This window comes from Chanodichthys erythropterus, chromosome 19, assembly GCF_024489055.1.
Source record: "Chanodichthys erythropterus isolate Z2021 chromosome 19, ASM2448905v1, whole genome shotgun sequence".
In the NCBI taxonomy this organism is placed as follows: Eukaryota; Metazoa; Chordata; class Actinopteri; order Cypriniformes; family Xenocyprididae; genus Chanodichthys; species Chanodichthys erythropterus.
In genome coordinates, this window is record NC_090239.1 from 12,995,621 (window position 1) to 13,018,228 (window position 22,608).

At 38.2% G+C, this 22,608-nt stretch overlaps 1 protein-coding gene across 3 annotated transcripts in view; it reads left to right on the top strand.

Moving 5' to 3' along the window:
* Positions 1-22,608, top strand: part of dnmbp (dynamin binding protein) — a 53,292-nt gene that overhangs the window by 16,018 nt on the left and 14,666 nt on the right. The window contains exons 2-4 of one of the 3 annotated variants that reach the window (XM_067368941.1): positions 3,603-3,760; positions 3,849-3,971; positions 7,273-9,477. In XM_067368941.1, coding sequence (XP_067225042.1) covers positions 3,616-3,760; positions 3,849-3,971; positions 7,273-9,477 — 2,473 coding nt within the window. In that variant the 5' untranslated portion in view covers positions 3,603-3,615. Of the gene's footprint in view, positions 1-3,602; positions 3,761-3,848; positions 3,972-5,523; positions 5,569-7,272; positions 9,478-14,822; positions 16,714-22,608 lie in introns of those variants that run through there. The other 2 variants (XM_067368942.1, XM_067368943.1) reach the window with 2 other exon arrangements.

Here is a 22,608-nt window from a genome sequence, read left to right on the forward strand (position 1 = left end):
CCATTTCTTAGTCAACAAGTCTCTAATTTTCCATTGTTTCAGAGGGTTTCCCAAGTGTTGATCAGAACTGGAAAACAGGACGTTGAGGGTAAAATGCCTGAAATTGTTTTACCCTATTAATGTTCTGGTTTCATTTATTTTTCCTTGTGAAAGCAACAAGCACTCTGAATCTTCTAGAGAAACAATGTATGTATGTGTGATCCAACAGTTCTTAGGTGATGATAATGGTTATTTGTACACTCAGTGTGTGATGTTCAGGGTATAATTCATTTTTTCTCTCTCTCTCAAAAGGCTTAAAGCTTTGATACTCCCTCAAATTCATGAGTTACATCAGCGCATTCTTTCTGTAACTGACACAAGTTGGCTGTGTCCAAAATCAAAAGCAGCTGCCTCTTCTCATTCCATCAGTGACTTAACAGGCAGTATTATAGTATGAAGGCACCTTTTAAGGTCTCGGACTGCCTTTATAATGCACTATAACATCATACCCATTGATCACATTCAATGAGCTTTAGAGAACCAAGAATTTGTTTAATTTATGTAATTCACCACTTTCATCTATGGATGATGAAAACAAAAATCCCTAATATCGTCTGATAACCAGTATGGTACCACAATATATCATGATCAATTGAGGGTTTTTTTTTTTATATATATTTAATGTAATAGACCTTATTCAGAGTAGCACCTTTCAAAAACTGACCCCAAAGTTTTGAACAGTAACGTACATTAACAATGATTAAAATTAGCGTTAGTTAGCCTCAATAGACGAACTAAGCATGCACAATTAAATATCCAATATCAGATGATTTATCTCCAAAATCATTCTATATATTTAAAAAATATTTAATATCTGCTGGTAACTGATATAGTGATGTATTATGCATCCCTACTTGCTAGCTTTGCATGCTGTCTTTACTGGCACAGAAAATTGGCACATTACTGTGGACCTGACAGAGTGAAGAAGCAAAAGGTGTCTGTTTTGCTGCCTGGCTAAAAAGTTATATTTTTTTTACTCCTCATTTTCCTTGCAGATGTTCCTGAGTGGATTTGTACTCACTTCTATGACTCAGCATCATGAATACTCCGCTCTGCCACAGGGGAAGAGGAGTGGTGTGGGTTAACACTAGGCTTTTATTTTAGATTTTGAGTTTCTTTAAAGGGATAATTCACACAAAAATGAAAATTCTGTCATTAATTGCTCACCCTCATGTCGGGCCATACCTATAAGACTTTTGTTCATCTTCAGAACATGAATGAAGATCTGAGAGCTTTCTGTCCCTCCATAGACAGCTAATAACACTTTGATGCTTCAGAAAGTTCATAAAGAGATCGAAAAACAAATCCATATGAATTGAGTGGTTTAGTGACAATTTTCTGAAGAGACTCGATTGCTTTATATGATGAGCAGATTTAATTTAGGCTTTTATTCACATATAAACATTGATCAGCGAACGGGAGCAGAAGCTCAACCGAACCTGCTTGATGCGCGAGAACAAACCTCTTGCCTCAAATGCGCTGTGTAACACACGAGAATGAACCTCATTGGTATAAATTCAATCTGTTCATCAAATAAAGCGATCGAGTCTCTTCAGAAAATTTGGACTAAACCACTCAATTCATATGGATTAGTTTTATGAACGAAGGTCTTACAGGTGTGAAACGACATGAGGGTGAATGATTAATGACAGAATTTTCATTTTTGGCTGAACTATCCCTTTAAAGCTGTAGTATTTTGTATTTTGTTAAGAGAAACCCTTCTACTTTTTCTGTCACACCAACCTCACTCAAACACAATCATCTATGTCAGTGGTTCCCAAACTTTTTAGCGTGGAGTACCCCCTAAAGGCATTACCATCCTTCCGCATACCCCCATCTTCCACTTCGAGTGCAGTCACACCTTTACCATTAAGGGACAATATTTGCCCCCTAAATTGATTTTCCAGTGCATTTTTTTACCTTTATGAATAACTTTATAAAATAAATAATGTTTTAAATAAAAAAGTTCAATAGAGAAATATGCAATGATGGTACACTTAAGTAAAACTTTTAAATATTAAACTAAAACCGCCAGTAGGTGGCAGCAAGTCACTGTTTTTATGAGTGAGTCATCGAGTCATTCATTCAGTAACGAAGCAAGTAGCTGTGAATGAATCATTGAAGCAACTTTCAAAATTCATTCGCGAAACACAAACGTGTGTTGTAGTTCTGCTGTGGTTTTCGTTATTATTTCATTGCAAAATAGAGTAAATACTGGCAGTACTGTGTTTGAAATGTACGTTTTGTTTTTTGACCTGTTGTATAATAATGTCACGTTTGCAGTCATGTGGATATTTGGGAACAAGTGCGTTCTTGCTCGTTATCATCATTAAATACAAGAACTCACACAAGGTATGTTTTTGTATCAGAGAAAATTTGAGTCTTAAATCGAAATTAATTCATTATCTGTGTCTATATTTGTTCTTCATGCGACTAAGTGCTAAATCCCCACTTTTACAAAGGTGCACTGTTGAGAACGACAGTAATTTAGCGCGATTTAAGGCAGCAGATTTGGCACGCAATCTATCATATGCATGCTGCAATTGTGTGGATACAGTCATTTTTGACTGCAAATGATGAGGTAATTTGATTAAATATACTAGATTTACGACATTTTGACAGTTAAAAATACATGCTCTATTTTAATATTATTTTAATGTAGAATTAAATGAACTACTCTGCATTTTGTTCACGTTCCCCCTTTTGTCACCTCACGTATCCCCAGGGGTACGCGTACCCCAGTTTGGGAACCACTGATCTATGTGAAACATAAGGACAAAATGTCACTTTCAGACAGTCTTTCACCTGGCAACTACATGAGTCCTGCTGTGACCCTTGTCACCTCCCAGTCGTGTCACCTGTTACCCCTCACCCCGACACTTGAGAGGTCCCGAGAGAGAGACGCTCTCTCACTCACACACAACAGACAGAGAGCTCTTTGAGCTCCTGAAACATGTGCATTTCAGCTCTCATTTCCTCTCTTTATCATTCTGTCTCTCTCGTATTCACACTCTCACAGTGGTACTTAATTCTCCATTCAGTTGGGATTGGCTTCATTTGTGGGCTAGATCAAGCTCCGTTTGTTTGACATGGAAGAGGACTGTCACTACCTTGTTTCCCATTCTGGCAGAAACATGCTCTCCTATAAATATTTTCATATGCTCAGGCAAGTTCATATTGTTTCATATTCACAAACGCTTGTATACTTCATGCAGACAGAACTTCATGACTCATCATTGTCTATTAATTTTGGACTGTCTCCTGCTCAAGGCCTCCACCCCATTATTGCTCTCATGTGGATGATATAATGTGTTTTAGAGGGCGTATAAACACATTTGAGCTTGTTGAATAGATGTTGTCCAGAGAGAGGTCGAATAAGTGTCCCTGTTTCTCCAATGTCGAAATTATACATATTTATTTGGTTAATCTCATCTGGGCTTAACAATGAGAATCGCTCTGTGCCAATGTGAGAGAGGTTTGGGCAACCGACAATGTTTTAATAATATGTTTGTTGTACAGGTGTCATATTTGATTCTTCTGTTTTGTTTTTGTGTGATGCTCAGGTGATGAGTGAACATGGAGGCTGGATCGGTAGTGCGTGCCGTGTTTGAGTTCCTCCCCAGCGTCTCTGAAGAACTCCCTCTGTTTACTGGAGATGTCATTGAAGTGCTCAGTGTTGTTGATGAATTTTGGCTGCTCGGAATCAAAGATGGAGTCACAGGTAAAGTCACTGTAAAGGAATCCACAGTGCATGTAGTCTTCAGCGTTCAACACCGGTGCTGATATCTTTTCGTTCTTTCTGCCCTCAGGCCAGTTTCCCAGCACTTTTGTGGAACCTGTTACAATCCCAAGCACTAAGACAGGAGAGAATCTGTATGTGTGCATCAATGACTTTAACTCTGTGGAAGCTGGAAACTTACCACTAAAGAGAGGTAAATTTTTTTTATATTCTTAGTTATTAAACATGCACGAGTTTATCCAGGTTCATTAAGGTTAACAATTCAAAGATGGTAAATGATATTATTTAAAGGGTTAGTTCATGCAAAAATTAAAATTCTGTCATTAATTACTCGCTCTCATGTCGTTCCACACCCATAAGACCTTTGTTCATCTTCAGTACACAAATTAAGATATTTTTGATAAAATGATGGCTCAGTGAGGCCTACACTGACAGCAAGTTAATTTACACTTTGAAATGCCTAGAAAGCTACTAAAAATATATTTAAAACAGTTCATGTTACTACAGTGGTTCAAACTTAATGTTATGAAGGGACAAGAATACTTTTTGTGTGCCCAAAAATCAAACTGCCAAAGTCAGGTGAACCATTGAAATTTCGACTTTCATGCTCCAAATCACTGATTCGAAACAAAAGCTTCATAAAGCTTCGAAGCTTCATGAAGCAGTGTTTTGAAATCGCCCATCACTAGATATTGTTGAATAAAGTCGTTTTTTTTTTTTTTTTTGGCGCACAAAAAGTATTCTTGTCGCTTCATAACATTAAGGTTGAACCACTGTACATGAACTGATTTAAATACCTTTCTGCGCATTGAAAGTGTAAATAACTTGCTGTCAATGCAGGCCTCACTGAGCCATCGGGTTATCTTAATTTTTGTTCTGAAGATGAACGAAGGTCTTACAGGTGTGGAACGACATGAGGATGAGTAAGTTATGACAGAATTTTCATTTTTGGGTGAACTAACCCTTTAAATACATTTATTTTGATGGCATTCTAAATGTAAGGAATGTGTATTATATATTTCTACAAAGTGAAAATGTTAAAAATTATAAATGATGCTGATGTTTAATGCACATTTAAAGGCATCATTTACACCCTCATGTTGTTCCAAACCTGTATGACTTTGTTTTTTCATGGAAAAATTCAAAAACATAATGGAGTCCCAATCGTGAATCTTTGGACGTTCTGCATTTTCTGGGGGGATTGTGAAGCTTTACAAAAAAAAAAAAAAAAAAATTGCAATAATGTCTTAAAGGTGCCCTAGAATCAAAAATTGAATTTACCTTGGCATAGTAATAGTAATATAGTATAACAAGAGTTCAGTACATGGAAATGAGTGCGCGATTTAAAGGGGCTGCAGCCTGAATCGGTGCATAGTTAATGATGCCCCAAAATAGGCAGTTAAAAAAATTAATTAAAAAAAATCTATGGGGTATTTTGAGCTGAAACTTCAGACACATTCAGGGGACACCTTAGACTTATATTACATCTTGTAAAAACTGGTTCTAGGGCACCTTTAAAATCATTCCCTCACAAAAAGCTATCATATGGATTCAGAAGACTTGTTTTTCACAGAAAAAAAGGTAATCAGGTTTGGAACAACATGAGGGTGATTTTATGATGACAGAATTTTCATCTTTTAACCAGATTTTGCAAGTGTAAGCCATACATAGATTGATTACCACTAAAATTTTTGGTAGCTGATTGAGTTAAATCCCTTTGAACTTCCATTTTCTCTTTTCTTCAGCATAAGTCCTGCTTACTCAGAGTGGCTAAATGTCATATATGAGAGGTACTTTTTCTTTTCTATAGTAGACAGTAGAGCACTAGATTGTAAATCCTCTGTAGTAGCCACTGAACAACACACTAACTGTTATGAGGGGATTTAGAGGTTTAATTTCTCTGTTTGCTGATTTAGCTATAGTGAATCAAAAATGGAGGCTCTGAGTCATAAATCTAGTTTATTCCGGATGTATCCATTTGATGGTCTATTTTTAAGCTTATATCATCAGAGTTTCCAGATTTTGAGCTCTATACATTCAATTGAAAATGCCATTTTCAAAAAGTGCTGATCCCAGTTCACCACTAGATGTCGCTAGTTGTGTTTATATTGTGTAGAGGAAAAGATTTATCCTGACAGAAAAAAAAAAAAAAAATATTTATGTATTACTTTTCTGTTATTTCTATCAGTTTTGTAATGTCTTTTCATTGCTTACTTTAGACAATTTTTGTGTGGTGTTTTGCATAATACACTGGTTTTGTATGTTGTTTTAGATGTTTGTAGTAGTCATTACTGATCCAATGTGGAAACTGTGATTCGTCTAGTGCACACTTCCTTTATTTTGAAGTGAAAAACACAACTGGATGAATTTAGTTTCCCCTATCATGTCAGTGGGAATCATATACGCTGTTCTAATTTATGAGTTAAACACAATGGGAGGCGGAGCGCATCTGTGTGGAATGTGGCCCCTGTGACCCCAGTGGACATTCTGGCTCCTGTTGATGTCTGTGTGTGTATGTGCTAGCTAAAACTGATCACACCAATGACTTAACTGCCATGCAAACTGACTTGAGGTCAGAGGTGAGCTTCACACTGCTCTAATGCTATTTACAAGGACAGCATAAAGAAATAAAGTTTGTCTTTTGCCCTGGCTGAAAATATGAGTGTAAACAACAATTACACAGCTAATAGTTATATTTTATCCATCTTAGACCTTATACAAATAAGTTATATGATGATTTTAAGCTTGACAGAAGGTCCGATTGTTGTTCTGTATGCACATGCAGATGGACATCTTATGGCATCATGCTATTTTTTAGAAACTTTAACATTGAATTTAAGGCACTGTGTCAAATCAAAAACAGTTTTAATAACTTAATTTTTAAAAAGATAAACACTGCATTACATATTAAGATTAGTATTCAGAGAATGTGTCTTTAATACAAGTTTATGCTGTCTTATACTTTTAAGTATAAACAAATCAAAAACAAGTGAAAAAACAGTGCGATAAGAGAAATTTACTTTAGATAATTACATTTATCTTGTTTGTCTATCCCTTATCTCCTTTTAAATGTTTTATTCATTTAATTACTTATTTTTTTAAAAATGATTTTACACTGTTCTTGCAATGAAAACAATATTAGATGCTGATATAAAACAACCAAATAAATATGTAATAAAAATAAATTAAAAAAATCTTAATAAATATATTCAAGATACAGTCTATATAGACTATTTCATCAAGGACATTTTTTCATTTTCAAACATTTTTCTAAAAAATAAATTAAACATTCATTAAGAAGTCATGCAAGAAGTATTGCAGTACATCCCTAAGTATCAGCAGGACTGCTGCATTTTGAACAAGCTGCAGAGGTTTCATTGGATATAACAGGAATTCTATTTATTGCCATTATTCTTGTTCATGTTATCACTTTGTGATAGCTCAATCCTTCTTTATTCGGATGCTTATCTTCTATTCTCTCTCTCCTGCTGTAGGTGATGTAGTTGCTGCTGAAGGCAGTGTGGATGCTGTGTGGATAAGAGGGCATAATGCATGGGGCTCACGTGGGATCTTCCCTTTGTCTTGCGTTAAAGAGCTGGAGCTTTCTGGTCGTTCCAGGCAGCTGTCAGAGCGTAGTGCAGCTGCCCAGGCCTCTGAGCTCCCCCCACATGCACTCGGCCAGGCCCGTGCCCTCATGAGTCTTCACGCCCAGCTGGACGAGGAGCTAGACTTTCGAGAGGGTGATGTCATCACCATCATAGGCCTGCCAGAACCTGGCTGGTTCCAGGGAGAGCTGTCCGGCAGGACGGGAGTTTTCCCTGAGGGCTTTGTGGAGCTGCTCGGACCCCTTCGCTCACCTCTGGAGGAGCCTGAACCTCAGACCCTGGAACAGTATCCTGCTTACAGCATTGAAGAAGAAGAGAAGAGGGAGGAGGAAGAGCGGGATGAGGAAATTCCAGAAATGGAGATTCAACAACAGCAAGAGGAAGAGGAGGAGGAGGAAGAAGAGGGAGCTGTATACGGTATCGCTCTTTATGAGTTCCGGGCCCTTGAGCCAGGTGAGCTGGACTTTGATGTCGGTGATAGGATTCGAATCCTCGCTACGCTAGAGGATGGGTGGTTAGAGGGGCAAATACGTGGCAGAAGAGGAGTTTTTCCCCATCGATTTGTCAAAATGGAACAGCAGCTGCAAATCGTCCCACAAACTGAGACTTTAACAAGTGAAATTAGTGTACTTGAGAAAGAAGAAGAACATTACACTCCCGATTATACCTCAGTTCAGCAAGATCGCTCGGTTCCAGAATATGAGCAAGAGTGGACTACCCAGGAAGACCACACGGTGTGGGACCTGGATTACTTTGAGCGCCGGGAGGAGGAAAGAAAGGATGACCATGTGCGCTACATGCACTCCGATCAAAGTTCTCAAGAGAGAGGAACGACTGCAAGTCAATCACAGGTTCAGTCACAAGAAAGAAGGCGAGAAAGACCCCCACCCCCTCACACGCAACCCCGCAGAGCGAGTAGCTCAGCCCACAGAGGAGTTCGAAGGACCAGAATGGGCAGCCCCAATCTGGGTAGACCCCAGCTGCCCCCCAGGCCAAGCCTTCATGCTCTCAGCAACCGGCAATACAGCAACGATTCTCACGCCAGTTTACGAGAACCTCCCCCAGCACCCATCACGAGGAACCAGAGTCTTAATCTTCCTGCCAGAACCTCACCTATTTCCACCTGGACAAGAAACAATGGTAGCTATGCCTCTCATGACAGCAGAAACCCCTTCAGCGGTAAAACCTCTGGTGAGAAGAACAGGCAGAAAAAGCTAACTCGACACGCAAGCGTCAATGATTCGGACCTAATATCCGGTGGCCGCAGCGACCACAGGGCATGGTCTCAAGGACAGGGTTCAAATGGGTTACCGACATCTCAGACAATGGGGATTTTGGCTGTGTCAGCTGGGGATCTTGAAGCCAAGCTTTCTGAGCAACTGATAGAATTCGAAAGGAGCTTGCCGGTTCGTGGCAATGGAGCCACGGAACAGAGCCGATGGGAGGAGGTTAGTGGAGGATGGGGCAACAAAGTTTCCCGTCACTTCTCCATTATGGACTACAGCGATGAGAATGATATAATCCGTGGCTCCTCCCACTCTTCGATGGAACGTCTGTTACCCGGCACTTCTTCTCCCTCTGGCTCCGCCTCCTCCTCTTTGGAAAGACGGAAAACGCTACGCCCACCTCCTCCTCGACCTCGGGTCCTTAGGCCACCAGCACCTACAAACTCGCATTGTCCTCAGACCAATGGTCGTATTGCTCCTCAGCCATACAGACCCGCTCGTCCAGCGCCACGGCCACCTCCTCCGTGCCCGCGCACCAACCCTCGCCCCCCTCCACCAGCTTCCAATCCATTCTGCAACTCGCCAGAAGAGGAAGAGACTGTTGAAGAGGTGGAAGAGGCAGAGGATGCTCTGGAGACAGAGAAAGAGATGGAGAGAGAAAGAGAGAGGGAACAGGAGCAATACAGTTTGCTCCTGAGGTTGGAGGAGGTGGATAGAGAAATTGATATGTATTCTCACACAGCCCAGGAGCTGCAGGCCATGCTGGAAGAAGAGCAGGATGAGACTTCGAGACAACAGGCTCTGGAGAATCTGGAATTCTGCACCTACACCATGGAGACACTAACCCTGGAACAGCAGCAGCTGCAAGGTAGTATCTAATTCCTCTCTTTATTCTAACGTCAGTGGATTGTTTATACAACCAATACAGATATTGTTTTATCTGATATTTATTCATTTATTTAGTATTCATTCATTCATTAATTAATAATTGTTTTATTTCTTCTTTTTGACAGTAATAATAATAATTAAAACATAATTAAATAATTAAAACAATTATTTATGTTAGTGACAAATGACAAATGAGAAACATGCAGTATAGAATAATAATAGTACTTATAATAATAATAATCTATATTTTATTATAACTATTATTATTAAAATGCTATATGTTTCTCACTTGTGAATGAATGGCTGCCATGTACATTGCACCTGTGTACATCCTGTTGAAGGCACATTGACACTAAGCGGTGGCATTTATTGCTTGAAGAAAAAAATAGGTGGAATTGATTATTGGTCTATTATTGGGTATTTCTTTAAAACACTAAATTATATGTAGTATCTTGAAGTAAGGCTTCAGTGTCAGTGAGTTCTTTGACTCTGAGAATTAGTGTTTCCACATCAGCCACTATTATTTGATTTTTGCTGGTCACACTCTCTGACAAAAGAGAACAGTAGCTTATATCAGTTCCAAAAAAACAACCTGTTAGCTGGTCAGTGCGTTCAGCCATGCGTTAGTTTGATTTGAATACATAGATTTCCCTAGCGTTCTTGCCTATGCCAGGACTCTGTATCCACAATAATCATCCACTATCTTCTTTTGAGGTCAAATTATATCTTGCATGTTACAGGTGTTCACAATGAATTCTTTCGATATGCCTTTGAAACCGTCATGTGAGTCAAAGTTCACTGTACTGGGTGTGTCGATACACACAACTCGTGTTAATTTATGTAAAAATTCCCCACACTGTGTGTGTCAACATAACTTATTTCCTATGAAATCCATCTTACTGTATATATATATATATATATATATATATATATATATATATATATATATATATATATATATATATATATATATATAAATATCAATATATATATATATCAATATATATATATATATATATATATATATATATATATATATATATTGATATATATATATATATATATATATATATATATTGATATATATATATATCAATATATATATATATATATCAATATATATATATATATATCAATATATATATATATATATCAATATATATATATATATAACAATATATATCTATATAAATATATATATATATATAAAAATATATATATATATATATATTTATATATATATATATATATATATTGATATATATATATATATATATATTGATATATATTTATATATATATATATATATATATTGATATATATATATATATATATATATATATATATATATATATATATATATATATATATATATTGATATATATATATATATATATTGATATATATATATATAGATATATATCAATATATATATATATATATCAATATATATATATATCAATATATATATATATATATCAATATATTGATATATATGATATGCATTGGCTGGTTTGCCAACATCTTCTCAAAGTTGTTGTCAACTATATTGCAATCTTTATGAATTTATAAGTCTCTGTCCTTCAAAACCTCTCTCGAAGCTGTTAGTATATTTAGCAGTTGTTCATAAATGTTCTCTGGTCAACCTTCACACATAAATAGGGAATACTACACACTCGTCATAGGGTTAAACCCATGATAGGCAGACCTCATTTTAGTATTGGATAGAAACTACCTTGTTTCTCAGAGTGTATAGAATCCGTAGCACTGGGAATATCATGTCTTTGCACAACAATTGCTATAGTCGGATGTGAGGCATTGTGCCTATGATTCACTGTACAGTAGAACATTTTGTGAGCTCTATGAGCCCGATCTTGCGTGTAGTTATAATTTAGAAGGTATCACCTTGTAATTGCATTACCATCGGTATATTACCTATGTGTGGAATGTTGGTCCTGTTGGCTACATTTTTCCCCATATACATATGAAATACATTCTGAACCTATAGTAAGAGAGAGTGGTGGCCTCTTTGCAACCCTGTTTCTCTCTCTTTCTCTTGCTCTCTATCTCTACATTTCTCTGTGCATGCCCATTTACACTCACAATCACTGTCTTGGTTCTGTTCCTGTTTTTTGGTGAAGTAGTGGACATATAGTAGTTGGGCCTCTGGAGATAATGGCCAGCAGTAGTTTCAGTGCCAGACTCTGGAACTCTCTGATGCGGCCTGTGGTGCGTCTCACAGCGATTTTTGGCCATGTTCTTAGAGCCAGAACCACACATGCATCAGGTAAGACTTGTGCTGAGATAGGGGGAGAGGGGAGGGGGCTTGTGTATATATCTCTTAGTATTTGGTATTCTAGAGTTTTAAAAGGAATTCATGTTTCCCTTTCATATGATGGAGAATACTTTAGCAATTAGTCACTATTTTATAGCCAAATAATTGTATTTTCTTGCTTTATGTGTTTTTTGTGTTCACAGCACATGACACCATTATGTGTGTCACATACTCTGTTTGCACACAGCTGTGTACACATCTTGCTTGATAAGTGTAACCTGCTTGCTAGGCGCAGACATTTTTTTTTTCAAGTATAAGGGACAATGAATTCCATTTAAAACTTGGATCATGTTTTGGATTTGAATTTTTAATCAAAGGAGCTTTCATCAGTGGCTCTCCAGAAGAGATTATCAGACACAGTGATGCATGTCTTTGGTTTGGAGCACTGCCCAAGTCTTGGTGAATACGACTTGTTTTCTGTAACGTATATGTCTTGGAAAAAACTGTGCAACACTGTGTATGTGATTTAAATCAACTTAAATTTAAAATTCTTTTTTTCCTCTTAATAACTTCTTCTTGCCTCTTTCTCTTTTCCTGAGTAATCAAAGTAAATTTTTGTGTATTTTAATAATTGTATTATTGTGTGTAGTATTTACAGTACACAGTGGATAGATAATTACATGATCCCAACATAAATATTTTGGTGTATAATGCTTATGAGTATAGCATTGAGTCATTGTGTGTCATAATGGTGTAAGTAGCCTCATTTCCTTGTGAGTTTCTCTTTCTCCGTTTAAGTAGGTATGTGTGTGCGTGTGTGTGTGTATCCACATTTATCATAACAGGGTGTGTTTCTCAGCAGGGAGGGTAGAAACAATGGTTATTTATTGTTGCAGTACAGGGAGTCAGTCAAGAGCCTATCAGCTATGGAGCCATGCTTGCCGAACAGCGGTTTTGTACAGGAGGGAGGAGACTTTTTTTTTTATTTCATCATCTCTTCTGGAATGGAACAAAAACGCAAGACTAAAAGCTTGGAGTGAGATATGATTAGAAGTTTTTTAAGACTTACTTGGAAAGAAAGAAGAAAAGAAAAGAAAAAAAAGGCAGTTTTGGAGCAGTTAAAACTTTTGTATTATTAGACCCACAGGTTCTCATATTTCTTATGCGTCATTCTCTTTCAGGCAAAAGTTTTTTTCCATAGTCACGTTGTTGGAAGGGAGACAGAGTTGTGATTTTGGTTCTTACAGGCCCGTTTATATGTGTATCTGTGAGTGAGTGTCCTAGTTCTTTTTCCCTGTCCACAGCCCACATCAGTTCTAATTGGGATCAGTTTGGGTGCTCATAAAAAGCATCAAGAGCTCATTTGTGTACTGGATCTAATCTCCAGCTCCCTGCTTTTCTGTCCCTGTCTCATGCATGAAAGCCTATTCAGGTTTACAGAAGGCTCTCTAAGGAGCTGCATGATCCCATCACCTGCTGGAAAGGCTGTGAGAGATTGGATGGAGGGCTATTATAATAACAGAGATGAAAGGAGTTGCATGCGAAACCTGTGTCCTCACCTCTGTCACAAGCGTCCATCTGAATGCTTTGTTGCTGTAATTACTTTTTGGGTTCTGTTGTGTTCTCTGATAGAATTGGACTAATCAAAATGTATGAAACAAGCACTCATTGGGGGATAGTGACTGTTTCGAATGCTTTTTATACACAGGCTTGTCCATGTCTTTCATACATTTTTTCCCTCTTTCCCAGGACATTAAGAGCCACTAAATACAGAATGATTAGGTCCCTAAGGACCTAATTTTTTCAGTCACACTTTGTGTCTTCTGATGGATTCTTTTTCTTTTAGATATTAACCTACAATATTGAACAGAGTTTTAGATATATATGTATTAAACGTTTTTTGATGTAAGGCACCATCTTTGAAAGTAGGTTCAGTGCCATTTCAAAGGGTTGTACTTGTGTAAACAAAGTAAAACAACTCCATTGCACAAGTGGAATGTCGCTCTTGATGTCCCTGGAGTGAAAACAACATGCCCATAGTTTCGGTCTGCACCATGTAAAGAAATGTGAGATCTTAACCACTGATTATCTAAATACCAAAGTTAATAAAGAAGAGAGGACAAGCAATCAGGCCTGCAAAATCTCTTATTCTCACTTTCCTTTCAGTTTTAGCTTGTTTGAAATTATGCATTTTAATCCAGTAAATACTTGCAGCAAAACAGCTTAAGCAACTTTCTTGTTCTCTATTTAGCATGTTTTCACATTACCTGGGTTTGTGTTCAGTGGCACATTCTTAGTACTGTGTGCAGTAGGAAATCAGAATACTGTGTACTGTTTTGTCTTTTTTGTAGAGGGGACTGATATGCTATGCTGATGCGCATGAATAGCGTTTTTTTTTTTTTTTTTTTTTCTCGCATGAAAAGATGCCCTAGCCTGTGAAACCAGGGGCAGTCTTTAACAATGGCTCATTGTGAAGTGTGCAGGCACTCTACAGTGCACAGTGCTCTCTGGAATAATCGGCCTGTGTCCAACTTTCCTAGGTCATCTTGTTGAAACATGAAAGTAGAAGATTATGAAAATTCATGGGAACCTTGCTTTGCTAAAACTCGTATGATGAGCAAGTTGGAACAGATAAAGCCTTGATCCTGCTTTTGACAGAACAATCAGTGTGTCAGGTTGTTTTTGTAACCATATACACCTGCTAGACTTAAAAACGCAAGCAAAAACTGTGAAATAGTACAGCTTCAATATACCTGTTTTAGTTTCACAACAGCTTAAAAGATTCCTCAAGAGGCAGATACAGCTTTGCTTGTGAGTAATGCCAAGTTTAAAAACATCTCAAAGAAGTTTGTGGAATGAAAGAGGATAATGCTCCCTCCTCTTTTGTGAAGTCCAGCCTGTGTTTTCGTGCAAACAGAGACTCCAGCCAATCACAGCCTCCCTGTAATCCATTCATGTGACTACGTTCAATGATTAACCCTAAATGCCTCCCCTTTGCCTAGTCTCTGTTGTTGCCTCTTCCCTCCCCCACCTCCTTCCCTCTCTTCCTCCTATTGGCTGGGTAGGCGGAGAGAGAACCACAGAGAGAGATTGAGTTTCTCAGGTCTGAACCAGACAGTCCTGTTCAGTCAGCCGTCAGAGAAAGAGAGTTAGAAGGAGAACAAGAGTTTGAGCATGCCTGACAGAGACCTCTATATCTGGACCTGGAATGTGAAAACTGGGGAAGCTAACAAAGCTTACCCTGTTTGTGGAGTCCCAAAGCCATTATGAAGGGACAGGTGGCTCTAGGACACCCTATGTCATTTGCCCCAGTGCCCTGGGACTTCAAGAGGCCTCCTCCCAAGAGAGGTAAGAGCGTGGAAGAGTTGGTGAGTGAGGGCTGGGAGAAGGAGAGATGCATGCAAATGCTGCATTTTCAACAGCAGCAACAACTTCAGCAGCAGCCAGTCATGTGCCCACAGGACTTCAGACCTGTACCGGGACACTGGGAGCCTAACCAAGCCTACCTCGGACAAGCCAATGGGTACCGTCAACAATGCTGGGAATATGAGGACTGGGACAAGTTTCCTTACCAAGAAGTCCCTCCTCAACAGTTTTTCTATCAGTCACCAGAAGCAGTCTACCAGGAGCCAAGGATGCCACATGAATGGACTGGCAATCACTGTTTCTATCAACATCAAGAAGAACTGGACTACTCTGAACACAGAGACTTTGCACAGAGCCCAAGGAGTAAGGAACGTCCTGATCATGTGACCCGGTACCACTCTTGGGAATCAGATGAGTACTATGAGGATCGAGAGCCCTATAGTCGCAGAGATCGGTATGCATACAGTGTCGACCGTGAAAACCGGGACTACTATGATAAGGAGATAGATAAATACAGAGATGCGGACCGCAGAGCCCGGGATTACTATGACCATAAAGAGCTGGATAAGTATGACCGTTACAACCGCAGAGACAAGCACTATGACATTAAACATCAAGAACACTACACCAGAAAAAATGACCGGTACAGATATAGAGAAGCAGACCACTATGACTCCAGAGACAAATACCAGTATGAGCGCTATGATCGTAGAGAGAAAGGCCAGAGTGATGACAGAAAAGGGGACCGCTATGACCATAGTCACGGTGAGGAAGGCCGTCGGAGAGGCGGCAGCTACCAGCGTAGAGAAAGGGACTCACTTGATCGAAGAGACTATGAACGGTATGCACAAAGGAATGGAGATTACTGTGACTACAAAGAAAAGGAAAAGATCCGCAGTGACTTTAGGAAAGATGTCTACTGTGACCGTAGAGAAAGGACAGTAGACGGAGATCTCTCTAAACTAGATGAGAAGAAATTGTACGATAGTAAAAAAGATGACCACTATGACCTCAAACCAAGAGACCGGTATGATTACAGTGTAAATAGCCAGTCTGAGCAGAAGGATCACTATAAACTTAAGGAAAGAGACTACTATCAATACAGAGAGGGAGATCTATATGATAGCAGAGAAAAAGAACATGGAAACTACTGGAAAGATGAACGTTATGATAGTGGTGTTAAAGACTGCTATGAAGACAAGGGTTGTGAGAGCGATCAATATGACCAGAAAAGCAGGGAGCGTTACAGAGATCTAAGGTCTAATTCAGTAGAACAGAAACCAGACAGTATTGACCACAGCGGTGGAAGACACTGCAAGGAATGGGAAAAGGATGTTTATCACAAGCAGACACTGAAGGAGAGAAGGTCGTATGAGGATCCTGTTAAACCCACTTATGACCACAAGGACCAGTACAGCGATCACCTGGGTTCAAAAAAACTGGATGTGGAAGGTCATGGCCGGACACGGAAGCCTGTTTATGTGGGTTCACTGGACAGAAACAGCTTCTATAGGAAGACAGCACCCAGCTCTCTCAGGAAGTCAGAGTTTGCCACCAACAGGAAAAAGAAACAAGGTAAAGCACATCAGTACCATGACAATAAATCTGTGAGGTCAGGGTAGGGGCAAAACACACCTTGAAGTGGCTGTGGGTGTTCTTTATGTAACAGAATGAGTCAACTAATGATTTTTGAAATGTCCGCATGGATATAGCCCATGTTTATAGCTAGCTTTTGTCCTTGTCCTAGAGCTCTGCTCTATGACATCTCCAAATCAATTCAGGAAATGCCAAAAGTGCTGACTGTGTTGTCACCATCTTAATGCATAGGTATGCAAGTCTATGAGACTGCCTATTGAAGCTGTCAGTGTGGAGCAGAGTTTCACGTTTTTTTCCCCCTCAGAGGTGAACTTGGAAACTTACAGGGAGGGGAGAACTTGTCCAACGGGTTTGATTACTTTTCAGACTTTTTGTTGTCCGTGTCTTATCCTCCTCGTTCTCTCTAGCTCTCTCTCCCTCCAGACTTCTTTTCTTTTGTTTGACAACCGCTAGTGTTTAATGACACTGTGACATCAGACAAAGATAAAAAAAAACACTTAAAAATGTTCAAAGCCCAAAACTACTGTTAAGCATCAGATTTTACATTCCCTTTCCCATGAGCTTTACATTGCCCCCAAAAAGTATGTCTGTACTTTTTATATTTGTATTTTTTTTTTGTATCTAACTTTTAAAGCATAATATTTGCAAAAAGATTTTAAGTATTCAGCTTTTTGCTAGTCCTTTTATGTCAAAATCACAAACACATCCACAAATACATGATGCTAAACTTTTCTATACTACTGACTTTTTCTTAACTAACTTAACTTTTCTGAGACATTTATTTAATTAGAAGAAGTATTATCGAAAGTATTAAAACGGGTACTAAGACAGAATAACTAATTCATGGAATTAATGCAGTGATATTCATGCATCTTCAGTATGACTGGGGGGGCACTGTATATACAGTTTAAGTTGTGTCTAATCCTTCAGGTTTCACTGACAGTCAAAAATGGAGGTTCCTCGGTTATAGCAGCCTAATCAGTATAATTAGATTTTTAGCTTCAGGTGTCATTGTTTGTTATTGTTGTCAGTGGTTGGTGATGGGTGCTTGCAGTGGGTGTCTCAGTGGGAGATTCGTCTGGCTTGTGTCATGTCTGACACAGAGCAGGTGGTCAGTTCAGCCCAGGGTAATCCTCTATAACCTAGTTCTCCAGTCAGCACCTCAGTGGGGAGGAGGAGGAAAAGAGACTCCAGGGGAAATCTCTGGGACTAGGATGTGCTTGGTACCAGATCCCTCCCCCCAATCCATATACCCTTCAAAGACTCCTTGCTATTGTGTTTGGGGCACTGTGAAGAGGAGGCCCAGGCTGTCCCAGCCTGACTCATAGAATGAGGTTATCTTTTTCAAGCTTAACAGAATTGTACTCCTACTCTGTTTTGGCTCATATTCACTTTTTCTTATTTTGTAAATGTTGCTGTTCAGTAGCAATTCCTTGAGAGCTGCATTCTTATTAGCAGAGTTAAAAGTTGCTAAAAAAATTTACTTCACTACACTTACTAAGTCATTCTCTAAAAACACTATAATAATAATATTATTATTATCATCTTTAATACTTATTACTAGTGAGAAAAAAACAATATCTATTAATGCCTAGTGTTAAACGATCAAATTTACTAAGAATTTTAGAGGTCATTTGGTATTAATGTATTATTTGTATATTATCAGCAGTGTATGTTGGTGTGCCTTTATTTATTGAGTCGCCTGTTGCTGGTCTTTGTAATCCCAGTGCAGCTGCCCATGCCAGTGGTCTGGAAGGGGATTAAGTGGAAACCTTCCACCAACCCTCACACAACATTTGTACAACTTTAAGTCAAGGGCCAGCTTGGCAGACAAAAGCCTCAAGTCACAAGCTGAGGAGGGATTTAGCTAGTTAATATAGGTCAGGAGCTCTCACACATAGCCTAAATAACAAATGATACGTTACTGCTCATTGGCACACACTGTTGCTTTTGCCCTTGACTTACTGCATTTTAAACTTGAGACAATGTATATTTACCAATGCGTTCAGAGTGATTTTTCCTCCAAGTACTGAAAGTGCTATTCTCTTCGTTTATCAGCACTCAACACTGACACATCTGTGCTGTTCCAGATATGAAGGGTCTATGACAGTGGGCATGGTGATCTATAGTAGTAAAGCTCTTCTTTGTGTAACTGAAGAGGGAGGGCTCTCAGTGGAGCCGTATATCACGTCTTCATTTTGTGCATAAACATTGTGCTTTGTCTCAGTGGGCCCCCTGATAAAAGACCCCGAGTGTTAGGATGCATGCAATTACGTAATATCTCTTTAATGCTAATCTCAGCCTGTTAAGGGGATTATATACGACTAAATGACTTGGACTACACCAATATGTACACTGAGTCATGAGCGTGATCTTATCACATTCTGTGAAACGGGCGTTCTGTGGAAAAGAAATGGTATTGTGAACCTGATATTCAAGCATAACATCAAGATTAGTCAGATTAATGGAGATTTTGATGATGTTATAGGTGATGAGTCTAGAAAGGTTCTACAAAGTACAAGTAGGTGTTTTTTAACTGAACTGTGAAAGAGAAGATAAAACGTCACACTAGCCAAACTAACTTTGTTGCCAGCAGCTTGATAAACAGGGTGACCAAATGGTTTCACAAGGTGAAAATATGCCTAGTTTCAGTTGTTCAAGCGTACTCAAGGAGGTATATTCTTTAGCACTCCAGTTTATCTCAATGGCGGCAGTTCAGATAGCACAAGAACCCCCAGAAGTATGCGATTTCAACACTGCCATCTTTGCTCATGTGTGCTCAGTTCTCAGTTTTTAGTTTTTGAGCTTGTCAACTAAGCTTTAAATTTTCTGTGACTCAAGAGTGATTAGTTACATGGCATTGGCATCATGACAATGCTCAATCACTAATGGCACCTCAGAGACTTGCACAATCCCCAGCCCTTTAGTGAAGTCCAATTCAGGTTTCACAGTACTGGGTTAAACGTACTACAGTATATAAAATGTAATATAATGCATATATTTAGCAAAATGCTCCTCTGAACGGTTATTTTTTTGGACAATGGACAATTAATTGCTTTCCTAAGGTAAATGTAACATTATGTAAAATTGTTTACAAGCTGTTTTTTAATTAACAACTTTCCATGGTTGAAACGCTGATTGAGTTATTACATGAGACATGATACATTTCAGTAAGTTTCTTTCAACATACCTTCTGATGTTCATTCATGTTTATTTTGTGCTGTAGTAAAGAGAAAGACATGATCAGTTCATGTGCGCTCTGCTGCTTGAACTAGCCTGTCATGAAGCCTTAATTAAACATCACCATTTTAATCAATGATTTAGGCCCTCCAAAACTGTTTCGGCAAAACCTAAAATTTAAAAAAATATTTTTAGTTGCAGAAATTTTAGTACACCACTAATTTTATTTTATTTAGCAAAAATGTCAATGTCAGAATATGTAGCTACTTTTAAATGCCATCAGTGGAAAACATGGTTTTATTGAACTTAAGTATCTATTTCATTGCAATAATGAATGGATTCCCTCAGAAAGTCTAAAACTCTTCGATAGAATCCCACTTGACATTCCTGTTCACAACTTCGTAGATTCATTAGATAGGATCTAGACTTGCAAGGCCACAAAATTTCATCTATTCACACTCTTATTAGCAAACAATGGCCGTCTTTATTTACATTTCCAAGTAAGGTTAGGATGTTTTGAAACACGCATGAGTCTGAGAGGATGTGGAGTGGTTAATGGAATGCTTGCTCACGTTTATTACGGGTGTGTCACATCCCACACAAATCAGACATCTGACTATGGCAAAGAAAACTGGAATGTGAACCTTCAGCCTTTTGAACAACAAAACAAAAAACAGTTTCAATGACGCAGATTTCTGTGGTGTAACTCATATAATTGGTAAAGAATTTTTATTCATGTTTCTGTTCTTATGCAATACATTCAAAATTATTTTTCTTCAATTTCGCATGCAGAATTTGAACAGTCCTTGTAAGCCTTGTAAGATTTGCGGACGACATCCTTTAATTTTCCAAGCCATGTTTACTTCGTTCTTAATTCTGACTAGTGCCATAAATCTGTCATAGGGCTGGATATTTGTGGATTGTGGAACAACATGAAGCTTTCACTAACATACTATGCATCTCGCTCTCACACTTACTCTCTCATGACAGTTGTGAAAGGTGTCCATGGTAACTGGGCGGTCTTATGTGAACTTTGTGTTGAACACACAGTCCTGATAATTCATGTGACCTTAGACTAGAAAGGGACAAAAACAGCTCTGCACAGTCAGACCATAAAACACCCTTCAGTTTCACATGAATAACAATGTTATCAATTCATTTTCAGAGTCATAAAATAGTTTGCTTTCTCCGTACCATGTTTGTTCTTGCAAAATGACCTAATTGTTTTACCTTGTAGAACAATATATCAGACAGGCCTCTTTATATGCATTTGTTTGCTGATTTTGGTGTTTTCAATATCATCCAATAAATTTGCTATCTGTATCAACAGATATTATAAGTATCATATGTATGAAATTTATATGGCATATAATTCTATATAATATTAATTTATAATTAATTATACATATAAAAGTGAATATCAACTGAACACTACTCATTTTTTCATTATCTCGATACACATCAAAATTGGCACCCACCTGCTTCCCTGGTACACCTGAACAAAGACTCCCACTTTAAACAGAAACAGATTAAGAGTACTGAAAGGCAAAGAGGCCTTGGCATTGAGAGATCCTCAAGATCTTGATAGAATTCAGGCTCAGTAAGGTGGGGCCATGCCCCAAGTAGCCGGTCACTCCAAAAATGTGGAGTAGACCTCCCTAAATGAAGAGTGTCAGTGCAGTTTTTTTAACAGCATCAGAATCCAGGTCCAGGCTTTGGTGTGCGAGTAACTGTCTCTGTGCTCGCTCAGTTGTGTGTAATGGTGCAGGTTCTCATGCATTCAGATGGTAATGCGGGGACAGAATGGAGTTTGTGTCTTCCAAAGAGAGTCTTCCCTGTTGATACAGTGGGACGGAGCTATTCCACTCAGCTTTAGAGGAATGCACCGCCTGTGACCTCTGGTGTGTGTTTGTGTGTGGCAGTGAAGACGAGGAGTGTAACAGGTGGGTGACGTCTTAGAGGCCCCGTCCTTTCTTTGAGTGCTGTTGAGTCCCCGACACAGAAATGGCTGAAGATCTTTGCTGCATAGATGAATTGAAATGTTCAGTGTTAGGGTGTAATCAGTGTTTGGTTCATGGGGTAAAGGTGTTTGTGAGAGGAATTGTTGTGTGGTTGTGTATTCTAGTTTACACCTCTTGGCTTTGTGTGCGAGTATCATTTTAGTTCGATTGTCCCTGGTTGTACTGAAGCCTTTTGAGTTTAAAGACTAGTGGTTTATGGAGCATGAACAATGATAGATTTATGATAATATAGTCTGTTCCTGTGACTTTTTTCATCCATTAAATAACTTATTAAAGTTTCATATACAGTGAGGGCTAAAAGTCTGAGACCACTAGTGAAAATTCAGCTTTTGCTCTGCAAATTTCTTTTTATATATATATATATATATATATATATATATATATATATATATATATATATATATATGTATATATGTATATATATATATATATATATATATATATATATATATATATGTGAATATGAATATGAATAAAGTTTGGGATCAATATGATTATTTTTAATGGTTTTAATGAAGTCTCTTATGCTCACCAAGGTTGCACATTTGGTCAAAAATACAGTAATATTGTGAAATATTACAATTTAAAATAACCGTTTTCTATTTTAATATATTTTAAAATGTAATTTATTCCTGTGATGGTGAAGCTGAATTTTCAGCATCATTACTCCAGT